The following is a 27,938-nucleotide window of genomic DNA, read 5'->3' as shown; positions in this document are numbered from 1 at the left end:
TGAGCCCCTCCTCCCTGAATCTCAATTTCCAACCTTGTCTGAGCTAAAAGAGGCTACCAGAACCTGTGGCCTAATTATGCCCCTGTAACACCTATTAACGCTAATGGAGCCCAGCCTCCCTGATGTGAGAAAGTAGACTGTCAGCTCCTAGTTCTAGTCCTTTCGTCTGCTGACTCCCCCTCCCCACTAGTATCAATTAACTTCTCAGAGAATTCCCATTTGCCACCGCTTAGAAGAGTTAATTTGTTCTTTGAGCCTGTGGATGAGAAACAGGCACAGCCTTGGGCTCAGAGCTAGGAAGACAATAGGGAAAGTACAAGAATGGAGGTTTTCCACTGAGGTTATTATAAGTTCCAGAACCCAGCCCGGCCAGGTCCTGGTCATTCGATGTGTTTCAAGCTTGGGCCCCTTTCCAGGGAGAGGAATGAGGAATTCCCACCTGGCCTGAGCTTCCCGTGAGTAAAACTCCCCTTGACACAACCCAAATCGAGCCATTCCCAAGGGTACCGGGATCTTTAGATGGCCCAGCTTTCGGCTCTGGAGTTAGGACTACCCTAGAAGCAGACGGCTTCCTCAGTACCTGTCTGAAGCTGTTTATTGTGGGGTGACAGTGTTGGATAGAGCACATCAGATCATAGCACATGTTTTATTCTGGCTTTCAGCTGAGTCCCAGGATTGCTGCAAAAGAATTTTAAACACTTTTAGGTGGTTTACAGAAGTGTCCTCCTCCCCATTGTCTTCTGCAGCTGAACTCAAAGTCCTCTTGGGAGCATTGAGTTGTAAATATCAGAGTTCTCAACCAACCCCTAAAATAGTGTATCCAATTGCAGAAGCTGCATAAGATCCTCTTTTACAAGTCCTCCTCCCCGATGTGTCTCTAATGCCCTATGGATTTGCCATGTGAGGGGGGGCTGTACTGGTGGGTCTCTCCCCCCCACCCTCAATCCCCCAACCAGATTTTCCTGTTTCCTATACCAGGGCTTGATATAAGAGTTTTGTGGAAACAAAAAGAATGGTGTCATGGTTTGTCACAGCTGCTATGACAAATACCATACAATCAGTGGACTTTAATGAGGAATATTTTGTCTCATGGTTTTGGAGGCTAGAAATCCAATATCAAGGTTTTGGCAGGGTTTGTAGCATTCTTGCAATACTCTGTCCCACGGCCATTTCTCTCTCCTTGTGTCTGCTCCTCTGATTTCCCCCAACTTCTGACTGCTTATAACTGACTGCATCCCAATTTCCTTTGCATAGAAGTTCTCCAGTCATATGGATTGAGGCACACCCTGGTTTAATTTGGCCTCATCTAAGTAAGATCTTAGAAGATCCTGTTCATCAATGAGTCAGTGCACCACACCTTAACTAATAATATCTTCAAAGTTCCTATTTACAAATAGGTTTACACCCACAGGACCATGAATTAAGGCAAACATGTCTTTTGTGGGGTCCATGATTGAATCCCCAAAAAATGGGGAAAAAAGACATAAAAATCTCAATTCTCATTTATTTTATATTCACTCATTCAACAAATATTTATTGAGCACCTACCATGTGCCAGACACTCTGCTAGTTGCCAAGTGTACATATAAATCAGACCTCAACTGTGTGGGGGTCAGTGCTCACCCCAAAACAGGTGGCACACTCAAGAGGCAGTTGAAAAGAGCCTAATGAAGAGGCTACTGGCTGGGAACTGGGGCCATGGGTGGAGAAACACAGCCAACGTGCAGCCCAGCAGGGAGGGAGCCAGGGCAGAAAATACCATGACCTCTCACCTTCTGCCCTCTGATCTCTTCCATTGGTCAAACCCACCTAGAATCAGAAGGAAAAGGAGATAATAATGCAGTGTGAGGACAGAGTCTGGTAAAGAAGCGTTTATAATCTAGAAGGGGACATACAAACACACATGTAAGGTCAAGTGGTAATAAGTGCTGTGAATGAAATGAGCAGGGCAAAGCAACAAAGAAGGCTTCAGGAAAGTCTCAAGAAGAAGCGATCTTTAAGCTGGGACTTGAATAAAAAGAACTTGACCATGCAAAGAACAGGAGGGGGTAGAGGCTATGGGCCTAAGAAATAGCTCATGCAAAGGCCCTGAGGCGAGAAATAACTCCTTGTCTTCCAAGAGAGTGCAGTTGGCCAGGGGAAGAGAGCAAAGTTGAGAGTTGCAAAGCACTGGCATTCTATTGCTAGCTCAAATTCAACCTCCTGGTGTCCCTCTGAGAACTTGTTCACCAAAAGTTAAAGAAAGTCAGATGACTCGCAGAGCGGATTGAGAAAGCAAATACGAGACTGCAAAGAACCAATAGGTCAGAAATATCATGTGTGTTGGGGAAAGGAAGGGAGAAATTACCTTTAAAATGGAAAGAAGAAAAATACATTTGTCATCTCTTTTTCTGTTGATCTTTCTATTGCTATAACTTATTTTTAATTTTTCCAATGACTTAGGGCTTGATTATATCCTGGATTTCATATACACAGTGCATTTGAATTTTACCCCAGGTATCCTGACTTAGCCAACCACCTGATACATAAATCTGATTAAACCAAAAGCCTTTCCTTAAATAGGAAGTAAAGTAAGCCTTGAAAACATAAGGCTAAGCAGACATACAATTCACAAATCCCCTTGTGTTTTTTCCTTTATTGCTCAAATTAGCCAGTACTGGCCATGGCAAATAGGCTCCATGCCTCTTTGGACATAACAGTTGGTCCTTCAGAAGAAAGATTAAGCAGTTGTGGTTTCCCTGGGTGAATGTTGCCATAGTTACAAAAGGCTTTCACCTGTCTTTCAAAGATCTGGACTCTTCCCCCCCTTTCCTCAAAATCCCTTCACGTTCCAGGAGTTCAGCAGGAAGAGTTTACACTGTTAATGGGGGGTGGGGAGTCATCATGTGACATTTTCATCCTAGAAACTCATCACTCCTGGTGAGTCAAGGGACGGAGCCAAGAGAGTTCAGGGTTTAGACAGACGCAGTGACTGGAGACTGAGATGCAGTCGTACACCTCTCTAGAACCATCATGTTTGAGGCCCTTGGCTGCCATCAGCTTTGTTCAGTAATGTGGAAAAGTTAAAGGGGAGGAAGATGATTTTCCAGGGTATCTGTGGCAGTTGGTTGACCCTGCCCACTCTCGTTTCACCTGCTGATGTCTCTCTGGAGAACCTGTCCCATGAGAGAAAGACTTGAGCTTTGTGGAAACCCCCTTTCTCTCAGCCAAGACAAAGCACTGATGTCTTCAGGAACTCCTCCTTCGTCCTTCAAGAGCTTTTATTTTATGGAGGGAAAGGGCAGTGGTTAGAAGGGCAGACTGGTCATCCTGGCCTAAGCACTCTTCTTTCACTAGCTCTGTGCTGTTAAACTCAATCCTTTGTTTTCTCATCTCCGAGGTGAGGGGAATAGCTCTAGTTGTTGTTGTAGTCCACTTGATTTTTCCACTTCAGTTCATAGCTATAACAATATAGGGTACTTGAGAGTATTCAGTATCTCAGATGATGAAAACAACAAACACCTGTGAGTGTTTCCTGCGCTCTAGACATTGTATTAAATGTCTTCTCCTTTAACCCTATGAAAGAAGCATGTTCAGTGAGGAGGAAATTAAGGCTAAAGAGTTTAGGTAACTTGTCCAAGGTCACTGAGCTGGTAATGACAAGAGCTGAGATTTGGTCTCTAGAGACCAGAATTTTTAACAGCAATGTAATGTTGCCTCCTCTGCAATTTCTAGTACTTTGGATAAGATTTGGTAGAGCAAGGATGTTACTAAAGAGCATTGTGTATGTTCATGAAAGAGTTCTCTGTCTTAGGGTGTGTGCTAATTCAGGCAGAGAAAGAGGACCAAGCTAGGGTACTAGAAGCCAAACCACCCACAAATTGTCCCTGAAGCTGACATTTCCAGTGGAATTGCCTCTGTATCTCGACCAGACTTTCAAGACAAGAAAAGTTCCATTGTACTTTCCTCATTGAAACATATATACCTGATGGAAAATTCTGATCTGATTTGGCTGCATGTTAGAATTGCTGGGGAGCTTTCCTCACAGCTGCCCAGCCCATATGGCACCCCAAACCAGCCAGGACACCACCCATTTCAGGCCTAGGGCAACCAGCTGAGCTGGGTGGGTCTCCCCTCTTCCTCCTCCAGTTCCCTGCTTTTCCTCACTCCATTGGAAGCAAGATCCTCTGCCATTCTGCTTTCAATGGGAATGGTTCAGATCTGCATTTCCCAAGCTTTATTTTTAAGGTATGCCCTCCTTTAAACAAACTGAACGTGAGACTCTCACCCCCTCCACACACACACCCCCCCCCAGGGTTTTTGATTCATTGCCCTCCCACTCCCTGTCCAGAGCCTATCCTCCATACATCCCCAGGGCAACGAAGACCTGCTGTCATAAATAGAGCTAACAGCTGTGAGGTCTTGTAAGTGGGACACTATGTGAACTTCTAATGCATAAGTATCTTTGTTAATCTTTACACTAATGCTGGGAAGCATCTGTATCTTATCTCCACTTTAAAGGTAATGAAACTGAGACTTGAAGATGTTGAGTAATGGGTTCAAGATCACAAAGCAGAAAGTGGCTTGTACCCAGAGTCCAACTCTTGAGCCCCGTACTTTTCACCATAACCCTGTAGTTATCAACCTGGGCCAATTTTGCCCATCAGGGGACATTTGGGAATGTCCGGAGACATTTGGGGTTGTCATACCTTGGGGGAGGGGTGCTGCTGGTATTGATGGGTGGAGGCCAGAGACGCTGCTAGTCATCCGGCATTGCACAGGACACACACGCCTCTCCGAAAAAAATGTATCCAGCCCCAAATGTCAGTGGTGCTGAGGATAAGAAATCCTGCCACAACCCTAATCTGCTAAGCTCCTGTGAAAGCAATATTCTTCTTTTAAGAAAGTATAAAATTGTTTTGTAATATTGAATGTGCTCTTTAAATTGCCCATGCCCTTCCCCTCGCTTTTTGCTTCTCCTCTGGTCACTCCCCACTGAGGATCCCTGGTTTGACTTTGTCAAAATCACGTCATCATATTAGCAGCAAAGGTTGAATCTGTCGTCAGAAGTTTCTTTTGGCCTACAGAGAATCTCGGTTTATATGCCGTGCCGGCTGCAGTCATCCAGTTGTCCAAAGTGCGGATAAAGCAGCCGCCCATTGCTCTGCTGATCCGCTGTGGCTGCTCCCAGGCCAGAGCAGCCCTCCCTGCCCCAGAATCGTTTCTCTTCCCTTTCTCCTCCTCCTCTTCCTTTTCTTACACCACCAGCCACCACCCTCAAGCTCCTCCTCTCTGTGAGGCTGGAAGAGGTGCCCAGGCCTGCCATGAGAAGAAGAGGAAACTTTTAAAATCATATCACATGAGGAAAATTGTTTGGCTGCTTATCCTCTGCTGTGCAACTAACCTACCCACCTCAACCCCTACTCCTTGTTGACCTTCTGGTTTAATCAGTGCTTGCTGCCCTGTTTTTCTAGGGTAACTTGTTTAAGACAGGCAGCTGAGCCTGATTGCGAGAACCAAAATCACACAGTGGGACCAAAAGAGAGAAAACAGCTTGGGATTCCAGGTTTGCCTTTACCAGTGTTCCTGAGCATTGTGGTTGGCATAGCTTGCCAGGTAGGAAGTTGTGCCAGGTAAGAAGTTGTGCAGGCTGACCACTGTCAAGTCCTCAGGCTGCCTCTTCTGCCTTCCTTCCAGGCGCTTAGTGGGATCCGGCTTTCTCTCTGGTGAAGAGTGAGAACCTTCTTCATTCACGCTAACCAGGACTTGACTGTTTGATGTGTGATCTTGATGATAGCCCATCCTCTCTGAGCTTCAGATTCCACATCTGAAAGCTGAGACTAACAGTACCCATTCTTGGGGCAGGGATGGGATCATGAGAATTGAATGAGGTTGGATTTATAAAAGTGCTCAGCACCATGCCTTACCCGTGGTAAATATCTAAAATGGTACCTCTTGGCAAATACCATTGGAGAAGAACTTACAGAGGTCAGAACTTGGCTGAGGAGGTGGTGGCAGGGCAGGAAAAGGGAAGCAGGAGATGCTGGCTGTGGTAGTTATGGTAGTGGAAGTAGTCGCCTTAGCTGGGGAGATACTATGGGATGGGGGCTGTGCTTAGCTCTTAACGTGCATCATCTCAGTGCTTAAGGGCTAGTTCTGTTCTAATGTCTTGAATGCAGCCCCCATATTACCTCTTCCCAGCCTTCATTCTCTCTAGATCACTTAGGACTATTTGACATACTGTACATTTTACTTGCTTCTTTTATTTGTTATCTGTCGCCCCCACTGGATTGAAAGCTCTGCAAGGTCAGGGCTTTTTGTCTAGTTTTGTTTCGCTGCCAGCTGTCACCTCAGCATCTAGGATACTGTCTGACACCAAACAGGCATCTGAACCTGGTAGGTTTTCATGAAATAATTGTGGAACTATTGAACTTCCATTTTACAGTTGAGAAAATGAGGCTTAAAGTGGGGATGAAACATGCCCAAGATCACATGGCTCACAAAAGGCAGGCCGACTCCAGACCCTTTAACTACTACAGTTAACTGCTTCATGCAACATTGTTGGCCAATAGCGCTGACCCCAGGTAAAACATCCCTGTGACTCATACCTAAAACCAGCCACAAAGGCAGCAGCTCCTTTCTTTGGGTTTGGAGCCCTCAGGTAGAGGTATGGATGGAAGTGGAATGGTTTGAAATGCCTATGAGATCCAAAACCACCTGCCCTGGTTTCTCATATCTTCCCTATGAACTCCAGATATTTTTAGCTGCAAAATGGCTCTGAATAATTTAGCACCAGATTTGAGGAGGAATTTATTTTCTTTGCCATAGCTCACAATGGCCCAGAAATGATAAACCTTATACTAAACAGCCTTGTTCCGAGCTCAGTTTCAACCCCAGGAAAAATATCTTTCTTCCAGTTCTCCTGGGAGGTATGTCAAGGTGAGAAGGGGTAAAGATTCAATTTTTTTCATATGGTTTTATTGTCTTCTCTCATTACAAACAAAAATAATTTTTTTTAAATTGCAAAACTACAGAAATATGTACCATATATATGTATACGTATGTGTATATATATATATATGTATATGTGTATAAATTGATAATTTCCCTCTCCCACCAGTAGGTGACTGTTCCTTTGGTATTTGTTTCTGAGCATACGCCGACAAATACATAACTTTTTAAAAAGTCACCATACTGTTTTTGCAACTTACTTTTTCACTTAGCAGTATACCTTGTTCATCTTGCCCTGTTGGCATATATAGCTCTAACTCATCTGGAGCTGTGTAACATTTTGTTGTTTGATTGTACCCTGATTTATTTAACCCATCCACTATTGCTGGACGTTTGGATTTTTCCCAGTTTTTCACTGTTGCAAATTTGTGTTGCAGTGAACATCTTTTTACTTACATTTGTGTGTGCATTAAGTTTTTTCCATAGCATAAATTCCTAATTGTGGAATTGCTCGATCAAGCAATATGCACATTTTATGTTTCATTATGTACGACAAAACTGCCCTCCTAAAGGTTGTGTCAATTTGCACTTCAACCAAAAGAGAGGAGCTCTGTCTAGGTGCTTGATAGGACCAAATCCTGCTTAAGGATGGGGGCTGCACAGCATACCCACAGTGACTCACCCACCAGCTCTGACATTTGAGATTTTAAGTGCTCACGGAGCAGAGAACAGCACCAATGGCCCAAGAGTTGGAGCCAGACCAAGTGAAATCCTTCTCTGGCCACCAGGTTTCCAGCATCCTGTTGGGTTCCTCAGGTGCCAGTCGTCTGAACAGTTTCCAGGGGAGCTGGGTTGCCATCCACCCTGGCAGGGTTGGCACATGGACCATGCTTAGTGACAGGAGCCGGGAATTAAGTCATCAGTCTTCACCAGCCAGGATCTGGCGGGAAGGGGATCACAAATCATCCTGGAAACCCGGAGTCTGACAGCAGCTCTGGGCTTGGCGGGTCACAGAATCCTCGCACCTTGCTTGGCACAGGCGATGCAGACTTACATAACAGGCGGCTTTGCAGCCTCTGAGTTCTGAGGTCGCTCACGAGTGAGGAGAGCTGGTTCTGTGGCCCTCCTTATTTTTTCACACTCATATGACTTCAAAGCAGATCTTTAAAGGCGTCAAAATCAACTGAAGAACTCGCTGAAAATGCAGGTTCTTGATCTGCAGCCCTCCAAGTTCTGATTCGGTAGGTGTGGGATAGGGCCCAGGAACCTACATTTTAGCTATCACCCCAGGTGATTATGACACAGATGCTGCCAGAATCACATTCTATTTTGAAGTGAGCCTTGACTGTTGGGTTATGAATTTCTGGAGAGAAAGAACAGGCGAGAGCCGGAAATATATTTGGACGAATAAAAGATGATGTGTAGACAAAACTTGGGTTTAGGTTTCTCTTTCTCCCTTTTCCCTTTCTGCACCCCAAAATGTTTCTTGACTGGCTAATAGCCTCCTAAGTGTTTTCAATTCTGATCTTACTGGCAGCAACCCGATAAATTTTCTTTCTCCCCCTTTAACCCCTTTTATCAAATCTTAACTCTCTCCAGTACCACTCCCCTCAGGCATCGTGCTCTGCTAAGATACCTATTTATTAATCCATACTGATCTGATAATGGGTGGCATCTGTCTTGGATCATGGGTTCAAAATCATAGGCTCTGGCTGAGAGAGGCTTGGAGGTTATCTGGTTGGGGTTCAGAAGAGGAAACTGAGGCTCAGAGAGAGGTGATTAACAGGGGATTTCACTGGCATTTTGCAGCAGAGTTGGGACTGGATTCCAGGTCTCCTGCTTTCCAGGCCAGTTAATTTTTTTTACTACCCTAGCAAGCATGGTTTATAGAAAATATCTGGTAAATGGAATTTCACAAAGATCAAAAGTCTGGCAGATCTTGGGCCCTCACTAGGGTGAGGTGAGTGAGGCCCTCACTTTTGGGTGCAATATTTTTAAAAATCAAAATTAATGCAGAAACACGTTTAACAAATACAAAATTTTTAAATAAAGGCAGGATCAGTTTTTCTGATTTTCCCTTTTGCCTCAGGCTCCAGTACAACTCCCATGTCACTGTTACAATGACTGGGATAGAAATTGTAAACAATATTTGTTTGGATTTTGATAGGAATGAATGTGGTTAAACCAATATTACCCAAAATTTGTCCGTCGGGGTTGGGCAGGGCAGAGTGTCAAAGTGTGGAAAGTAGTGGATTTTTTCTATCTTCTTTCTGAAACTTCCAACTGTCTTAAGCCAGTTAAAAGTTTTGAGACACTGCAGAAATTCCCAAACTTATTTGCCAGTTAATTATTTTTGTTTGCATAATGCAGAGAGGATACTTTGGAAGAGCTTCCTCAACTCACAGGCTGGATCGTAATGGGGTTTGCAAGGTGGGAGGGTATTAGGATTGGAGGGCCCTGGAGGGCTCTGCAGATTCTCAGCTCCAACCAGGTAAGCAGCTGCTGGTTCCATCTGTGCAGAATGTGCCAAGCCCATCTGTGCCAAGCCCACGTTGCCTCAGGAATTCATGCAAAGGGCACAGTCCTGCTGAGACAGGAACTGGAGACCGAGAGCAGAGAAGGAGTTTCCATGGCCTGGTTGAACTTCTTTACATTCTCTATAACCCAGTCCTGGCTTTGCAAGTCTCTTGTCCAAAGCGGGCATTTGGTTGGTGGCAGCTTTACTCTTGTTGCTGAGAGGAGAAATAGGGAGCAGGACTGAGCGAGGCCATGCTTCCTCTCCTCTCTCTGGAGTTCCGTGGCTCCCTGGTTGGTCCCTAAGGCATACCCTCCTGGATGTATTGGGAGAAATAAAGGGAACCTGGTATTCTAAAGTCACGAGATAAGGGAAGGCAGCCCAGACCCTTGCTGATCACAGTGTGGTCTGTGGACCAAAACCATCAGCATCTCCTGAGAGGGTGTTAGAAATTCAGAATCTCGGGCCCAAAACCAGACACAGTGTATCCAGTTCTTTACTTTAAAAAGATCCCTGTGAGATTTGCATGCCTTTGGAAGAGGTTGCCTTAGAAAGCATGGAGATCTAATTCAAACCCTGACCCCATCGCTAACTCTCATCATCATCATGACATTGTGCAAGTTGCCCATCTTTATTTTCTGTTTTTGGTCCTCTTGTGCTAAATGCAGACATCACTGTCTTCCACTCCAGATTTTTAAAGTTACCAATGTATAGCATGTTCCTTATAAGTATGAGGAGCTCTACAAATGCTAATTAATAATAAGAGCAGTGATGATTACCTGAAAACTTAAATCTTCCTTGAGAACTTTGTTCTGTAGCTTGTATTTTGTAAGAGGTTGAATTTTTTTAAGGACTCAAAACCATGTCTCTCCTTCCATACATGCAACACTTTGGCATCCATTCATTGACTAATTCATCCATCCTTCTAGGTATCCATTCCTGCCCAGTCATCCGTCCTTCATTCCATCCACTTATCCATTTAAAAGCAGTCCTATCTCCCTGTCCTTCATTGTATCCATTCATAATTCTGTCAGTCTACTAATGGGGTAATTGGCTTATCATCCATGAAATCATGAACCATTCTACAAAAGTGACACTTTGTCAAACCCCTGCTGTGGGAAAGTGGGATCTTGAGAAACAGGGATCCCAAGCTTGAAAGAGTACGCTCTCTATTGCCTCTTCAATTCATAAACCACTTTCATCCAAACCTCTAACCTCTCTTAGTAACCTGGCTGACACTGGGGGGAAACACATAGGTCTAAAGGGGAGGGCAGGCATCATACATGTGTAAATTTGGCCAGGCATAAGACCATAGGTAGGGAAAGTGCCAGTGCATTCCAATTAAGAAAGGAAAAGAAAAGAAGGAAACTTAACCCCTCAGACCAAACAAAGATTAGTGTGTGAGCCACCAGTCTGAACTGTGAGTGTTAGCCTGGTATACTAGCCTCGTATACTAGCATGCTCTTGAAGAAGTGGGGGGAAGGGGGTGTGTTTTGCATATTCACCTCTTATATTCTCATAAGTAGATTCTTGCCTCTCTTGATAGTAATTTTTAATAAACATTTTATAGATGTAATAACACATAAACAGAAATATGTATAAATCATAAATCACAGCTCAGTGAATGACTACATTTCTAGAACCACTTCTTAGGTTAAGCAATAGAGCATCCCCAGCACCCTGGAAGTTCTCTTGTGCACCCTCCTGCCCACTGCCCCTCCCTCCTCTCCAAAGTAAGCCTCTCCTGACTTCGAACAGCATAGAGTGGTTTGGGGTGGCTTTTAACTTTATATAATATAAATGGAATCATACAGTATATGTTCTTTTGTGTCTGACATCTTTCACTTAATATTTGTGAGATTCAGCCATGCTGTTCCATAGAGCAGTGATTTCATCTTTTTACAGTAGAAAAGTGGGGCTTTACTTCTCTATTCCCCTCCTGTCCCTCCAATCTCTGACTCCCAGCTCTCCTGCTATACTCCTTTTACTTTTTCTACCCACAAGAATAGAAGGCAGGAGACAGAAGAAAGGTTCTGAAGTAGCTGCTGGGGGAGGTTGGGCAACTTATCTAACTCACTATTCCCCAGCTGAAAAGTTTGCCTACCAATGCCTATCGATATCTTATGTGAAAGCATACATAAAAGTGCTTTAAAAGTGGCAGATGTGAGGTAGAGGGTAATAGGATTGAATCTTTTGTCTGCTCTCACTTTGCACCTGCACCATTCTGAACAGTTAGTGTATTAACCCACTTAGCGCTTGCCTTCCCCCTACCAAGGTAGAGTCTGCTGTGATTATTCCCATTTCACAGATGAGGCAACTGAGGTGCAGCGGGTCTTGCCTGACAAGGCACAGCTGTGAGGGACAGAGCTGGGTGGTGAATTCTGGAGCGAAGCTCCTCACTGCTCTCACATGCTGCCTCTCAGATGCTGTTAGGAATCCCATCCACAAGCATGTAAAGGACACTCAAAACCCATGCTACTCACAGCGGCTAGAAGGAACCTGTGTTCTGATGCATGCTCACCTCCCCAGCCTCACCCCTGCTGCCCTCCTTGCTCACCGTGCTCCAGTCATACTGCCCTTCTGTCATTTCCTAGAGTCTCCAGAGCTTTCTCCATTACAAAGCACATTCTTGTTCCCTCTGCCCAGAATGCTTTCCCCCACTCTTGGCTCCTTCTCCTTCAGGTCCCACCCTAGTAATCAGCAACACAGAGTTCTCTTGCCAGCATTCTCTCTTTTCTTCTCCATCATAGCATTCCATTTATTCCCTTCTTAGCAGTTATTATCTGTAATAATTGTAAGCATATGTTGAGTTAGTTATCTGTTTCCCCCGTAGAACCTAATATCCTTAAAGGGCCTTGTTCACAGTTGTATTCACAGTGTCTGGCTATAGTAGGGCTTTGACAAAACTCTTTTAAGAAACAAAATGGGTCTCCAGCCTCCTGGCTGCCTGCCGTCTGCCACTGGAGAGCCATTTAGCTTCTACCCGGTTAGTCAAGTGTTTCCTGAGCAAATACTCCAGTGTGGTCTGCTTGTTGACTTGGGCTAATGGATTCTGGGGAGCAGCATGGGGCTCATGTAAGCCCAGAGCAAACTCAGTGCAACAGTCTTCAGCTGGTTTGAATTTTTTGCACGTCCTTTCAGTTAACAATAGGCTTTGTGACAACGCCCCGTCAGAATCCGCCACAGAGCTGCGGAGCAGTTAAAATTGACCCCACACTTTTCCAAAACACATCCCTTCCTGGTTTTCCCCTTCATAACTTTTTAGAGTCAGTCCATCTTTATTGAGTAATGCGTTTATCCGGAAGTTAATAGAATAACCAAGACAGTAGATAGAAGGTCAGAAATCCCCAGTCCTATACCAGGTTTTCAACGCTGTGATTTTTTGATCTGGCTTGTCCTTGAAACTGTACTGGGTCACTAAGAGAAATGATTTTAGTCCTATTATGTTTGTCATTGTCCAGCCATGCTGGTTCAAAGACAAGTCTTCAGACTGAATGCTGCTAAAATAAAACAAAGCCTCTGTTGTTGGGAAAACCAAAATCAGTCATGGCCCTTTCTGGGACCGGCTGGTCATAAAGAAGCCATTCTTCAGCTGGGTGAGCTGTACAGAGTGGTCAGGAGTGGATGGGACAGTCCTTCCCTGGAGGGGGCGGGGGCGTGGAGACCCAGCCTGGGTGGGGTTGAGAAGTCGGAAGTGTGCACCCTCTCCCAGGCCTGAGCCTCCGCCTTCCCCGGCAGCCACCGACAGACAGAAATTGTTTAGTGCATCTGCCAGCACTTCTCCTGTACCGTGGGAGCAGATGGTGGACGCGTGACTGCAAACAGACTGATGACCTGATGGTCACTTGGGAACCACTAGACCGGCTAGTGACCAGATTAAGGAAATAAGAAAGAAACATCAAGAGCTGAGGATTTGAAAAGCTTCAGACAGGGGAGGGAAATATGACACAGAAGGCCATCACTATAAGAAACTCCTGAAACCTGTCGAAGGAAAACAAGAGTCAAGAGCTTGTTTGTTGAGAGGAATTTCGGGAGAAAACAACTTGGCGTTTCCCAATTTTTGGAGACACATTTCTGCCACACCCAGTCTAGTGGAATACCTTAATCCTAAAAGAGGGAACATCACCTCGGTGTAGGGTTAGGCTTGTGTTTGTGGTATGGGGTGAAGCAGTTTCATCCCACGGCAGCTTTTAGGATGGACGGGGACGGAGTTCTGCCTAACCTGTGACCAAGCAGGATTGGATCAGTTAAAGCTGTGGTTCTCAAGTGGGGGTGATTTTGTCATCCTCCCCACCCCACCCCAAGAAATGCGGTAATGTCTGGGGACATTTTTGGTTGTCCCAAAATGGGAGGGTGGATGCTACTGGCATCTAGTGAGTAGAGATCAGGGATGCTGCTAAACATCCCACAGCACAGGATTGTCTGGCCTCAAAATGTCAATAGTGCCGAGGTTGAGAAACCCAGAATTAGAATTTCTGAGGTTATGAAACCCCTGTTCTCCTGGAGGAGAAGCTCCTTTAGTGTCAAAGAAGAGGGGCCCTGAAGCCATATTCTTGAGCTGTGTTCCTCTAACTCTAATATGCATGTGCAACACTAGGGGATCTTGTTCACGTGCAGAGTCTGATTCCATAAGTCTGATGGGGCCTGAGATTCTGCCGTTTTTTACCAGCTCCCAGAGGACGCCATTGCTGCTTTGCCACAGATCACACTTAAAGTAGCAGGGGATCTTGCATGTGTTCATAGTCTCCCCCTTCTCCTCTTCCCATCTCCCTCTCCACTCCAGTCTCTTGCTCCGTCTATACCCCAGCCTTCCCTGTCATACTCTGAAATATTCCATGCAGTGTCACCAAGAAACATGGTGGTATCTGAACGCCACTGCTCAGATGACAGTTTCTCACCAGGTGTTGCCAATTTGAAGTTCAGGGTGTTGGTGGAATCAATCGGCTTAGCTGGAAAAAGAATGCTGATCCAACTACCTAAATCCCCAGCCCCCCCCCCCAAAAAAAAAAAAAACCACCAAACCAACCAATAAAGCTGTACCTCAAGACTTTTTTTTTTTTTTTTTTGCATGGTCTGAGACACTTGGACTGTGAAGAGCCCATGACTCTGGGGACACACTTCACTGACAGACCCCACGTTTTGAACCAGGGGTTGATAAACTTTCTGTAAAAGGCCAGACAGCAAACATTTTAGGCTTTCCAGGCCAGACAGTCTCTCTTGCAACTGCGCAACTCTGCTGTTGTAACAGGAAAAGCACAATAGACAACGTGTTAATAAGTAGGTGTAGTTGTGTTCCAATAAGACTTTATTTTTTAAAACAGGCCATGAATTGGATTTAGCCCACGAGTCATAGTTTGCAGACCCCTGTTCTCAAATAATTCCTGTTTCGTCACTTTTCTGCCTCAGGAAAAAGAAAAAAAAATCACAGGGGCAACCTTACTGGAAGGGAGCTAGATCATCACTATGAGTTGTAAATGTCTGGAGGGCCAGGGTGAGTAGATACCATTTCTCTGAGCTTCACGGAAATGTGAAATGTGAATGCATCCTTTAAGTTGATAGAAACACAGCTCTCTATCTTCTTCTGCCATATATATATATTTTTAAGGAGTGGGGCTAGGCAGGGCAATAAATAAGGAACAGAATGATGCACCAAAAGGGCATCCATTAAATTAAAGTCTGCATTTTCTCCTTTCTGGATTTAAGTGTATGCCTTCTGTTATTAGAAAAATGGAGGTTGGAGGGGAAACCAGCAAAAATTATCTTTCTCCTCAGTCAGACCCTGAGCATTTTGTGAAGATGTTGATTTTTCCCATGGTAGCCAATTTCTGGAGACCTCCTATTTTCAGGATTGGTTGGCAGTGAGAGGGCATTGCTTGCTTAGAAATGTTGTTGTCACTGAAAGCGCCCCTGGCTGCTCTGTGTTGACAGTTTAACCACAGAGGACCAGAGGACGGCAAGCTAAATTTGATACTGATCTTTCTTTGTTGGAGCAAGGCTGTGAGTCCTGAGGGGAACCCACTGGCCCTGTGGTGTGGGGACATTTGTGTAGTTCCTGGCCACATTGACCCTGGGGATAAGGATAAAGAGAGGCCTTCAACTCTGCCATCACCATCTAGCACCTCTCACAAAGCCTGCATTATTGGGAGAGGAAAAAACCCTCTCTATTAATAAAACAGGGTTCCACTTGAGAGGAAAACAGCCTGGCAGCTGTATCTCCTGGCTATTGGATGAGAGTCTTCTGCCAGGTTCTCCAAGTATGTTGGGGCACTAAAAATGCCAATTTTAAATGTGGGGTCACACTATGGGTGTGTGCAAATTCTCTGGAGAATTTACAGTTTGCATTTCCCCCCTCCTTCAGCACATATGCCTGCAGGTATATGAATACATACACCATGGCTGGGGGACCAAGAAAAGTACATTTGCTGTTGGAGGGTGGAGTGGCATTTTGAAGTCCCATTTAATTGGACTCCCTTGATTTGCAATATTTCATCACTGAGGCTGGTTATGCATAGAAAAATGGAATAAAGGATCAAATTTCATATGTGTAGAGAAGAAATCCCTAGCCGCAGTTTGGAGGTACAATTATTTATTTGTGACAGCAGTTCATACTCAGTGAACATTGCTATGTGGCAGGCACTATGTGGGTCGTGTTTCTTTGATTCATTCAACCACATGATCACACTTTCACCAAGTATTTATTTGTATGTAGTTTGGGCTGGGTACAAAATTCTTGGGTTATGCTTTCTTTTGTTGGGGACTTTTAGCCTTGCTCCACGTTCTTCCAGCATACTGGATCCCAGGTTCTCAGACAGCAGTTAGCAAACAGAACACACTCCCTGCCCTCTTGGAGCTTATACTCTAACCAGAAACAGAGATGAAATGACGACACAAATTTATTACAGTCGTGACAAGCACTAAAAAGGGAAGGGTATATTGAACCTTATCTAAGTCACCTCTACACCCTTTGAATTCACTGTTGTTATCTCCGTTTTACAGATGTGGCTCAAGAGGTTCAAAAGTTTCTCCATGTCATCCAGGAAGGAAGGAGTGAGTGTTTCCCATGGTGGGGTGTGAGCTGAGATAGTGCAGTTCCATCTTGGGGACATGGGAACTGCTAATTTAGACAGATCTCTAGAGCTGTGATTAATAAAGTGAAATGTTTTTGCAGATCAGGGAGCTAATTATAAATCATGCGTTCTTCAGCTTTAAAATTGGAGAAGCCCCAGATGGTGGGTCATGTAATGAACCACAAGAGACGAGATTGACGGGTGTGCTCACGGTATTTTTGTTCCTGATGTTCAGAATTCCACTTATTTGAATTACAGTCTGTTGTTCTTTAAGCCCTGGCCTGCTGTCGGAGGGTGATTGCTTTCTTTCCTAGCTCTGGGCAGTGTGAGGATTCATTTAGCTTTATTCCACCAATACATATTGAGCACCACCTGGGCGCCAGGCACTTTACCAGCCCCAGGAAAGGGCAGTGAACAGGGGGGACAAGATCCCTGCTCTCGCAGGAGACCCATTCAGCTGTGACCTTACACATGTACTAAAGAAAATAAGGAATGGTGGGTACCATGCACTAAAAAAGGGTCATGGGCCACAGAGGGACCGGTTGGTGAGGGACTTTGCTACTTTAGAAGGGGTGGTGAGGAAAGACACTGCTAAGAAGGTGATATTAATGCAAGGACCTTGGTGATCAGAAGTCATCAGCCCTGCAAAGGGCAGAGTCTCACAGGAGGGGCTGGAAAGACCTTGTTTGAGAAGGAGAAAGAAAAGAAAGAAAGGGCAGCTGAAGCAGAGTGAGCAGGAGGAGTGCTGAGTGGATGATCTGGGAGAGCCAGGCGGGAGCCAAGTCACGTAGGCCTTGAGGTCTGCATAAGGATTTGGGATTTTGCCAGTTATGGACTTAACCACAGAATCACCCTTTTTAGTGGCAAGAACCTGGTGTATTGCTCATCTGTCGGTAATGATGGCCTCTCTGTTCATACCCTGCATGGCAGCAGACCCTGGAGAAAAATCTGAGTTAATGAATAAAAAGAGAGACATGGCAGCTCTCTGCAGTGAGCAGGTAGCATTTGCAATCCCATCCAGGTATCCCCTGGGGGAACTGCTTACATTTAGGTGTAACTGTTGTTAGGCTTCAGCAACACGGCCCTCCTGTCCTTGCCAAAGCACTTTTCCTTTTTGGAGAGAAGGCAGTGGTTAAGGTGCCCTGAGATTTCCCAGGAGGTGCAGGAGCCCAATATGAGAGGGCAAGAACATCTTCTTGCACAACTGAAGCTGTTCCTCAGGTTTACCTCATTGAAATATGAATCTGTTTGCCTGCAGGATGGCCTCTGAAATGCTTCACTTTAGGGCTTATAAAAGACCGGTTCAGGAAAACGCATGTTTGGGAATTTGTAATATTTGCTAGATTATTTATGCTGGCCCTAATTCTGTTGGGGGGCTTTTGTAGAGAACCCTGCAGAGATCAATGGGCCTACCTAGACTGCTTTTGTTTCTAAATATGATTTTGAAGATTTTTTTCCCTTCCTTCCTGGAGTTCATTGTCTTGGGCTACTCATTCATCATCATTGATTACTATCCTCTCCTCTCCTCCTTCAGGTTGGGGAGGATCTGGAAGTAATTAGACCATTGTAAATCAGCTTTTGTGATTTGTATGTCAGAGATAAGCAATGGGGAAAGCAGAAGTTGGAGGAACCAATTCCTCTTTGTTCCTGGTAATGATTTTTTAAAACAAGCAATTACTGGAGAATACGATGTTTGGCAGAACAGGTTCTCCATATAAATGTCCAACATTTAAATTTAAAATCTGACATTTAAATTTGGCTCTTTAATGGACATTGCTGTTCAACCATTTTATGGAGGTATTACTTCAAGTAAGGCATTAGTAAAAGTAAGGCACACAAATATTAGAATGTACCTCAGTGAATTTTTACATACATGTACCCTTTCATAACCACTTCCCAGATCTAGAGTTAGAAGATTTCCTTCAAGGCTCCCTCATGCCTCCTTCCCTGTCAGTAATACCTTCCCCACCAATAGTCACCCCTTTCCTGACCTGTAGACAGCCTTAATCTGTTCTTGAACTTCATATAAATGAAATTGTACAGCATAGACTCTTTTGTGTTTCTCAGCATTATCTCTGAGACTCTCTCATGTTGTTGGGTGTAGTTATTCATTCTCATTATTGTATATTGTCAGGGTTTCTTAAGTACAGCACTATTGACATTTTGGGTCAGATAATTCTTTGGAGGCTGTCCTGTGCATTGTAGCAGACTTACCAGCACCCTTGGCCTTTGCCCATTAGATTCCCATAGCATAATGCCCTCTCCCACTTGTGACACCCAAAAATATCAACCAACACTTTCAAATTTCCCCTGGGGGCCAAAATTGGCCTCAGTTAAGAACCTTCGCATCCCAAGAATATCCTACATTTTTAAGAAACTTTTCATTTGGAAATAATTTCAAAGTTACTGAAAAGTTGCAAAAAAAATGGGACAGACAACACCCATAATGTACTCTTTATTTGAATTCACGTAGTATTAACATTTTGCGGGCTTTATCATTCGCTTTCTGTTGTTCACACACTACACATCCATTTATAGCTGAACGATTTGAGAGCAAATTGCATCCGTCTTGGCCAGTTATCTCCAAATACTTTTATGTGCACTTCCTAAAAATAAAGATCTTCTCCAACACTATCACAAAGCAATTATCAATCAACCACAATAAATTTATTGTAATACCTTTGTGTATTGCCTATGTTCCAACTTTTGTCTTTTGGCCCAAAATTATCCTTTATGGCACTTATTTTTCCTATAGAACAGGTTCTACCCCAAGATCAGGTATGACATATAGTTGCTGTGTCTCCATAGTATCCTTTAATCTCGAACAGTTCTTCAGCCTTTCTTAGTCTTTTATAATTAATAATTTTTTTTTTTTTTAGAATACAGTCCCTTCTTCTTTTAATAAAAAGACAATTCCTTTGGGGAGATGTCCAGTGTTTCCTCCTGAATAGATTTAGGATATGCATCCCTGACTGGAACACAATGTAAGTGATAGTTTACCCTTGTTGCAGCATCACATCTGGAGGCACACAAAGTCTCTTTGCACCTCATTGATGATGCTAAGCTTGATCTCCTGGTCAAGGTGTTGTCTCATTTTTCCACTGTATAGTTACTAATCTTCCTTTACAATTAATAAGCAATATGTGGGGATATATGTAACAGCTGTGCAAATATCTGCTCCCCATCAAATTTTACCCACTAAATTTAGCATAGTTATTTTTTAATTTTAGCATATTTTTTATTCTACGATAAACCAGTAATTACCTATGATACCTACAAAATGAGAATTTTCCAAATCCAGCACCCTTCCACACGTATTCAGCATTCAACTGTCCACGGAAGCTCTCTTTTTCCCCCTCCTATTTATTGATTAATGAACTCCTGGTTTTTTCAGTAGCTTATAAATCATTATTCTCCTTAACTGTTCTAATACTCACAGTGGGCCCTGTTTTGACAAATCCCCATCTTTTATTTTTAGCATGTCCTTGCTTTCTATCACAACAAGATGTTCTGGGCTCATCTTTTACCTTCCCTTGTCCTGGAATCAGCCATTTTGCCAAGGAGTCCAGGTTGCTTTTAAGTGGGGAATGGTAGAAAAATACCACAGTTTATTTATCCATTTTTCTGGCATTTGATTTGTTTCCAGTTCTGGGCTACTATAAATAAAACCGCTTTAAATACCTTTGCACTTTTTGTGGGGGGGGGGTGGGATCTGTGCACTAACTTCTGTTGAGTGTATAACCAAGAGTGGCAATGATAAGTCATAGAATCTCCACACTTGGCTATATACCCAAACAGAAATGAGTGCATAGATCCACAAAAAATGCACAAGGGTATTCAAAGCAGCTCTATTCATACTTCGTATATATATGTATGTATATTTAGCTTTGGTATATACTGCCAAGTAATTTTCCAAAGTGCTCATCGCATTGCTTTAGTTTTGTGAGAGGAAGGGAAGTTGTAAGCCCTGGTGGATAAGAGGAATAATCAGTGATGAGGTTTTAATGGATCATTGCAATCCAAAGTCATGTTATTTGTGACCAGCTAAGGCAAAATTGCCGATCTTGCAATGTGGAAAGAAAGGGAAGTGTGGAAATTTTGCTATCTGGCCATTCTTGCTCTGCTTCTGAGAGTGCTGCTTTAAGATGAGCAGAATGGAAGTTACTAGAGAAAGACAGTATTTCACGACCTTCAAAATTGTTTTCATCTCAGGGATGCCTGGAGCCCATTTCACATCACGTAGGAAATGCAGCTCCATTGCTAGGGCAACCTCTGTTAGCATCAGTGCCAATGCTTTATTATTTTAAAATCCCTCCCCAGGGGAAGGAGGGATGCCCTGGGGTTCCACTCCCAGCTTCTGGCTGTTGGGGGAATGGTGCCTATTTAGAACCCTGGGAGAATCATTCACTAAACAGCCTAACAGAGTAGGCTATTCCCTATTCCTAGGGAGTCACTTTATGCCCAAGCCATTTGAGATAGGGGGCCACCTGCTGCTTAGGGACAGAGAAAACTGCCTGGGACTAATAGAGAAGTGAACCTGCTTGGGCATGGCCCAGCCTCTGTAACTTAAAGTTGACTCATCCAAAGTATCTGTCCTACATGACTTAGAGCTCATCATTAGACTCAGGGAGGTAATTGAAGCACTTTTGTAAAGTGGAATTCTAAAGAGAGAAAGAACATCATGCATTATATACACAGTGGGCTCTTAGTAACTTTTATGAGCCTTTGGAGGAATTGGTAACTAATAAAATGCATCTCTGTGGATGCATTTTAAGCAGGCGCCCCCTCGAGGTGGACGCTGCCCCCACGGTGGCGTGTGGTGAGCTCCCAGCAACCTCTTTCAGAGAGCCTTTGTGTAGTGTGCAAGTGCCGCAGTGTACAGCGCCCCGCAGAGGGTGGTGCAGAACGGTGCGCTGCTTGGACACCAGCAGGCAACAGCGCCGCTGGCTGCCTCAGGTTTGTGCTAACCTCTGCGTCCTCTTCTCTCGCCCCCAGGCCTCTCCGCAGACTGTGGCGCCAAGCGTCAGGAGCACCTCTCCCGGTTTTCCATGCCTGACCTCAGCAAAGACTCTGGGATGAATGTCTCCGAGAAGCTGAGCAACATGGGCACCCTTAACTCGTCCATGCAGTATCGGAGCGCAGAGTCAGTTCGCAGCCTGCTCTCTGCCCAGCAGTACCAGGAGATGGAGGGAAACCTCCACCAGCTCGGCAACCCCATTGGGTACAGAGACCTACAGTCCCACGGAAGGATGCACCAGAGCTTTGATTTTGGTGGAGGGATGGCGGGCAGCAACCTGCCCGGGCAGGAGGGCATGAGGATCCAGCCGATGAGCGAACGCACCCGGAGAAGAACTCCTTCGCGCGATGACAGCCGCCGCTTCCGACCTCACCGGTCCAGGCGTTCTCGGCGCTCTCGCTCAGACAACGCCCTCCACCTGGCCAGCGAACGCGAGGCCATCTCTCGGTTGAAAGAAAGGCCCCCGCTGAGAGCCAGGGAGGACTATGACCAGTTCATGCGCCAGCGGAGCTTCCAGGAGAGCCTGGGGCGGGGGTCCCGCAGGGACCTGTACGGCCAGTGCCCGAGGACTGTGTCGGACCTGGCTTTGCAGAATGCATTCGGGGAGCGATGGGGACCCTATTTCACCGAGTATGATTGGTGTTCCACCTGCTCTTCCTCTTCGGAGTCTGACAACGAGGGCTACTTCCTAGGAGAACCAATCCCCCAGCCCGCCCGCCTGCGATACGTCACGAGCGATGAGCTGCTGCACAAGTACAGCTCGTACGGCATCCCCAAGTCTTCCACCTTGGGTGGCAGAGGACAGTTGCACAGCAGGAAAAGACAGAAGAGCAAAAACTGTATCATTTCTTAATATCACGGGGGCCTGGGGATGAGGGAAGATGGGAGCAAAGAATGTAAATTGAGAAACTTGCACTGTTTTAAATTTCAAAGCGCTTTTGGGGGAGGGCTGACTGGGGAGAAGAGGGGGAAAAAGCTCTCAGTTGCTAGAGGCAGGGTTACAGATTGATTCATTAGGTAGTCCCAGTTCTTGGCATGTTGAATATTATTTGCACATTTCACTTTGGAAACACTATAGACTCTGTCGAGGCCAGGGTTGGTCGCCTTCCTCTTTCAGTTCCGTGTTGAGTTGCCACCCCTAAGATGGCAAATTGTTCCCCGCTCGCTTACACTCCTCTCTGGTTCTCTCACTTTTAGGGCCCTTTTTCCAGTAAGTAATTTGTTTATTATTAGACAGGACCCAAGACTAAGTTATTTACATGTCCATTGTAAATGCATTGTAAATGAGAGTTCTGATAAAATATTTTTGTATTTTGTAATATCAAAGGAATTTCTATATCGTAGGACTCAGTGGGACTTGCATGCACATCCAGCATTGTCTGTGAATAGTAGTATTCAGCAGTGGTCCAGGACCACCTTTCTTCCCCACCCCACCCCACCCCACCCCCATACAGATTTGTTACATGTTAGTGAGACCTTTTTCAAAGGAGCATATTCAATTTGGCTTTTTGTGGCTGGAAAAAATTATTCTACCCAAAGCATTTGATGCTTCATTCCATTTTAAGGAACCATCCTTAAGTCTTCTGCCACCCTCAGTAGAAGTTATTCTCTACAAAGTGATAGTACATTTTTTTTAATTGCAAACATAACTTTTGCCAATTAGAGAAACTAGCCAGTGTCAGTAAAGTTCCGTGAGGAATGCCATCCCTGCTGAGAACATTGAAGTTGCTTACTATTGATCTATCCCTTGGGGAAAATAAAAGTGACTGTGAGTGGTGCTGTTGTGTGATGTCAGCATGACGTTGTTTTGAATGTGGCATTATTTTCTGGTGCTCATGTTTCCTGGATTGTATTATCTGCTTTCCTTTACCAAGGCAGACAGAACTGCTGCCTGAGCCTGACAACCGGTTGTCCTCAAAGCAAATGAACTTATGTGTTTGGAATTGAAGGACCGAAAGGTTCTGGGGGGTGCTGCGAGTGGTGGTGTGTTCAACGTTGCACGTCATGAAGGAACAAGGCAGTTTGAAAACAGAAAGCAGGTCGAGGGCCCAGGATAGAAACGGAAGGGGAAAATGAAGGAAGGTCAGGGCCAAGAGCTTATGGGAATGAAAGAGAGAAGTGGTGTCTCCCCACCCCTTGAGTAGCCCCCAGTGCTTGGAGAAAGAATCTAGTTTAACAAGCTCAGAAACTGGAGTATTTGGGTTCCCCATGGAAGGTTGAGATGCTCAGGAGATTTCAATGTAATGACTTTGAAAAACCGACTCTGTTGAAAGGGGGATTTCCATTTTGAATGGGCTCAAAAGTGAGTTTGCTTACAGAAGACATTTAACGGTTGTGCTGTTTATAGTAAAATAAAACTTCCTAGCTTGCTTCAGTTCAAAAAGAAGCGCTTGCTTTTTCTTCCTTTCTCCTCCTCCCCTTAATGGATTGTGGCAGTTGAAATAATCCATCGGAGGACCCATCTTTAGTGAGATGTACTGTCGATGTAGTACATGGTGTATCTCAGTGGCCATCTGCCATGGTGAGGTGAGCGTGATCTCTTTTCAGTATAGTAGTTAAATTTTCTAGTGTTTTTTTATGGAGAGAATGTGAAAAGTGGCTTTTCAGACACCTTCCCAAGTGGGTCTGAGGAAAGGAAGGCTGTAACGGACATGGAAATGGCACTCCATTCAGGATGTAGTAAAATAATTTGCCTTTCAGGTATTAGTATGACATTTGTCATTGTCACTGATTTTTTTAAAAAGCGATGCAAATGTTGGTTGTGGCTGTTTTCCGCATGCTATCTTCATATCTAAATGCTTCATTAATTACCCAAGCCTCCGGAGAATTAACTATTACGTTTGTATAGTAAGTTTATAAACTACTTGGCAAACCGAGTAAGAAAACGTGTGCAACACCACGCTGTTAACGTGGCAAGTTTCTGGTAGAAATCGGGTGAGTCCAATGTGGAGTTTTGAGTTTCTTGATTGATGAGACTAAAAAGGCGTTTTTGGAAAAAGAAAAGAGAAAGTAGAACACTTAACTTAGCAAACAGCTGAAAATATGTCTGTCTTCTGTGGCCCCGAATCCAAGGAAAGAAATTCTCCCAGTAAAACTTGCTTTCTAATCCTTTTCAGAATTCTTCTTCCATTTCCCAAATAAGGCTTTACCATCAGCAGCAGAAAGAAGAAGCTGGCCTAGAAACTGACACACAACCAGAGGAATAAGCAGTGTCGGATCCAGCTGCCCAGGGAGCATCCAGGGCACTGAACTGGTCAGAGCTTGAGATTTAATGAGATACGAGCCTCAGGGTCAAACTGTCTGCAAGTAAGGTTGCCTCATCTATTCCACCACTGCAGATTTCTTCTCCATACCTCACCCCACCCCATCCTACGCCCAGCTGGGCACCTTACAGAGAATGCAAAACAGAGGAAGGCTAATTTCTCACAAGGATGGGGGAAACTCCCAAGTGGATGCCCTAGAGAGGGCAAGGTGTCATTATTTTGGGAATACCACCTGTTAATGATAACTTACATGTAACATCTCAGAGTCCGTTTTCCAAAAACTCAATGCATTCGTTTCTGAGGCACGAACTTAAGTTTCCTCCATCCTGTTAGCTCTTATGGACCAAGGCTTTCCTGTGTTACCCTCTTCTTGGATTATCATTTCATCTTTCATAGATGGTTTTTCTCAAGAGTAATCTTATCCCAGTTTCCTCTCTTCTCTAATGCCTTGATTGATCGTGGGTTTTCCCTCTCTCTCCTCATGTTGGTCTTCTTCTTGTCTTTTAGTTAAAACTGCATATTTGGGGTTCAGTTCATTTCTGAGTGGGGCTCAATTCAATGGCATCAAAGTCCCAGGCCCGGAAAGTACAAGTCATGGATAGTGTCCTCAATGGCCCTGCGAATACATACCACCCTTCGCATTGCGAAGAAGGTTTCTTAGCCTGGTGGCATGGGGCATGGAATTCAGGGATCCTTTCTTCTGTCATATATTTCTGGGGTCTCTACCAAATTTGAAAGGGGGGGTGGGTTGTGTGAGAGATATCAGAACCATGCTTCCTGGTTTTCCACACTTACAAGGGGGGGAAATTGCTGGAGTTGGTTGTTTTGACACCATCTTTCCATTATCAGCATTTATTGTTTAATCCTTCCTTTCCACCCCCAGCCTGCCCAGTGAGCAGGTATTCTTGTGTTTCTAATCTGGGACCTGGAAGCAGCTCTTTCTTATCATCTTTTCCCATTCCGAAGGATACCAGTGCATTGCAATGAGATTACACTTCCTTCTCGTCCTACAGCAACTCTCTGACTCTTGGGTATGCCTAGCCATTGTTGAGTTTTGGTGGAGCTAGCAATGGCATTTGTGTAGCTCCCGTTCTGCTATCCCTGCAGCCTGGGTAGGTATTACCAGCCTTTCACTGTGTACTTTCCCAGAGGGGCTGGATGCAGTCTCAGATCGGAATCTTTACAACACTCCAACCGGCAGGACCAGCTGATCAGAATCACTGTCTAAACTGATTCTTATTTGTCTTTCTTCCCTGGGCTCTCTTGTCATTCAGTGACCGAAAACAGTATGATAGAACTTCAGGGAATACCATTCATAAATAATAATTGTGAGACTTCATATACTATGACCTCAGATTGTGGCTGCTAAAGGAAGGTGACTTCTTTAGGCTAAGTGAAGACAAATCTCTTTCACCTCCTCTTCCATTCTTGTGGTTTATTTGCCAATTATTGCAGGCAGGCTCCTGTTCATCCTATGGCAGAGGTCAGAGACTAGCCCATCTTATTCTTCATCTGATCCCATCTTCTAACAAGAAATAGCAGAAATATTTAAATTCCAAGGAGAAGTGCTATTTGCGTCCTCTGCCTAACAGAAACCAGATGCTAATGCATAAGAAGGAAGAGCCATCTATGACAAAGGAAAGTGGAAAATTGAAGCAGTTACCTGAATACTTCATCCCCAAAGAGTTGCTATTAGCAACTGTTCAGCACCTTCAGGGGCATTAAAATGCCTTTAAAATGGGCTTTGCGGACAGCATTTCAAAAGCAGGACTCATTAGCCAAGCCGCCTCTGCTGATGTTTGAAGGCAATGTCAGCCACTTTTGAGGTACATTTCTTTAAGGGCAAGAGAACTGGAAATGTCTTTGCCTCCGGTGATTTGTCCCTCAGACAAACACCGGAGTTTGTCTATTTGACCATTTGGAAGGAGCCATCGAGGTTAGGATCAAGAAAGGATTGGATTTCTTTTCCATTTTCCCATAATAGCCCAGTCAACACAGGACTCCCATCAAACATGACTCACTGTTGGAAGCTACACTGTTTAATAAGCTTACTGCCTGCTGACAAAACTAGCTTTTCTCCAGGGGAATAAAAAAGGCAGGGGAAAAGTCCTGTAGTGTTAGGAAAACACTTCTGTGATTTACTTACAGTGAATCTGTAGGATAAGAAAAAATGGCTTGTTGTATCCTGAGGGTTTTCCTTGACCCTTCAGGGGTCACCAGTGTTACTGACTGAGATTTCTAAAATTTCCAGGGAGCTACTAGCAGTAAAGTCTGTTCTCAAGTATATCCAGTCAATCTCCTCATTTTTCCACAGGGTATGTGATTCCATCATGGACCTTGATAAATGTTCAAGGTTGTATTCTCCACTTTCCTTAGCAAATTATGACTTTGGTGGTTCTCCCTCCTCTGGACACATTCTTTCCTGCACAGGATTGCTTTGCCCATCTCCTGCTTTGATTTCCAGTGCATAAACAAAACTTCAGAGGGCCTGAAAAGGTGAGGCTGGCCGGAGTCTGTGCTGTGTGTCGTGTCAAGCTGTCTGTTAAGAAGGTCTGCAGCAGGCCTTTGGCTTGGGCTCTGCCAGAGACTGTTGTGAACATTTTGCTTGAGATCCGTGCCCTGTAAAATGGATATGATGTTTTACTGATGTCTGTAATCCATTTGTAAGCTTCCAATAAAATTTGAATAAAAGAAATGATGCTATTCTGCTCAGGCCTCCCTCTCTTCCCAGGTTTTGGGGGTAGTGTTTGTCTTGAAGTATCTCAACAAAGAAGGGAGGCCACATGTGGCAGTGGATGAGCTTTGCCATGAAGATGAACCTGATCCTTTAAAACAGCATTTCTCAACCTCAGCACTATTGACGTTCTGGTCCCAGTGCTTAGTAGTTCTGGGGCCTGCCCTGTGCACTGTAGGATGTATAGCAGCATCCGTGGCCTTACCCATTAGGTGCCAGTTGCAGGCCACCCTCCCTTCCCTGACTTGTGACATCCAAAAAATATCTCCAGACATGCCAAATGTCCCATGTTAAATTTGCTAATGCTGCCATTATGCAAAATACCAGAAATGAATTGGCTTTTATAAAGGGCGGTTGATTACAAGTTCACAGTTCTGCAGCCATAAAAGTGTCCAAACCAAGACATAAACAT

At 44.5% G+C, this 27,938-nt stretch overlaps 1 protein-coding gene across 6 annotated transcripts in view; it reads left to right on the top strand.

Moving 5' to 3' along the window:
* PRICKLE2 (prickle planar cell polarity protein 2) overlaps nt 1-27,487 on the top strand; it is a 343,538-nt gene extending 316,051 nt beyond the window's left edge. For all 6 annotated transcript variants that reach the window (XM_037799740.1, XM_037799729.1, XM_037799751.1 and 3 more), the window contains one exon: nt 21,508-27,487. In XM_037799740.1, the coding sequence (XP_037655668.1) occupies nt 21,508-22,382 (875 nt within the window). In that variant the 3' untranslated portion in view covers nt 22,383-27,487. The remainder of the gene's footprint in view (nt 1-21,507) is intronic.
* Nucleotides 27,488-27,938: the final 451 nt, after the last annotated feature.

This window comes from Choloepus didactylus, chromosome 1 (genome assembly GCF_015220235.1).
Source record: "Choloepus didactylus isolate mChoDid1 chromosome 1, mChoDid1.pri, whole genome shotgun sequence".
Lineage (NCBI taxonomy): Eukaryota > Metazoa > Chordata > Mammalia > Pilosa > Megalonychidae > Choloepus > Choloepus didactylus.
The sequence above is the reverse complement of the archived record's forward strand: the minus strand, read 5'-3'. Positions and strand labels throughout refer to the sequence as shown.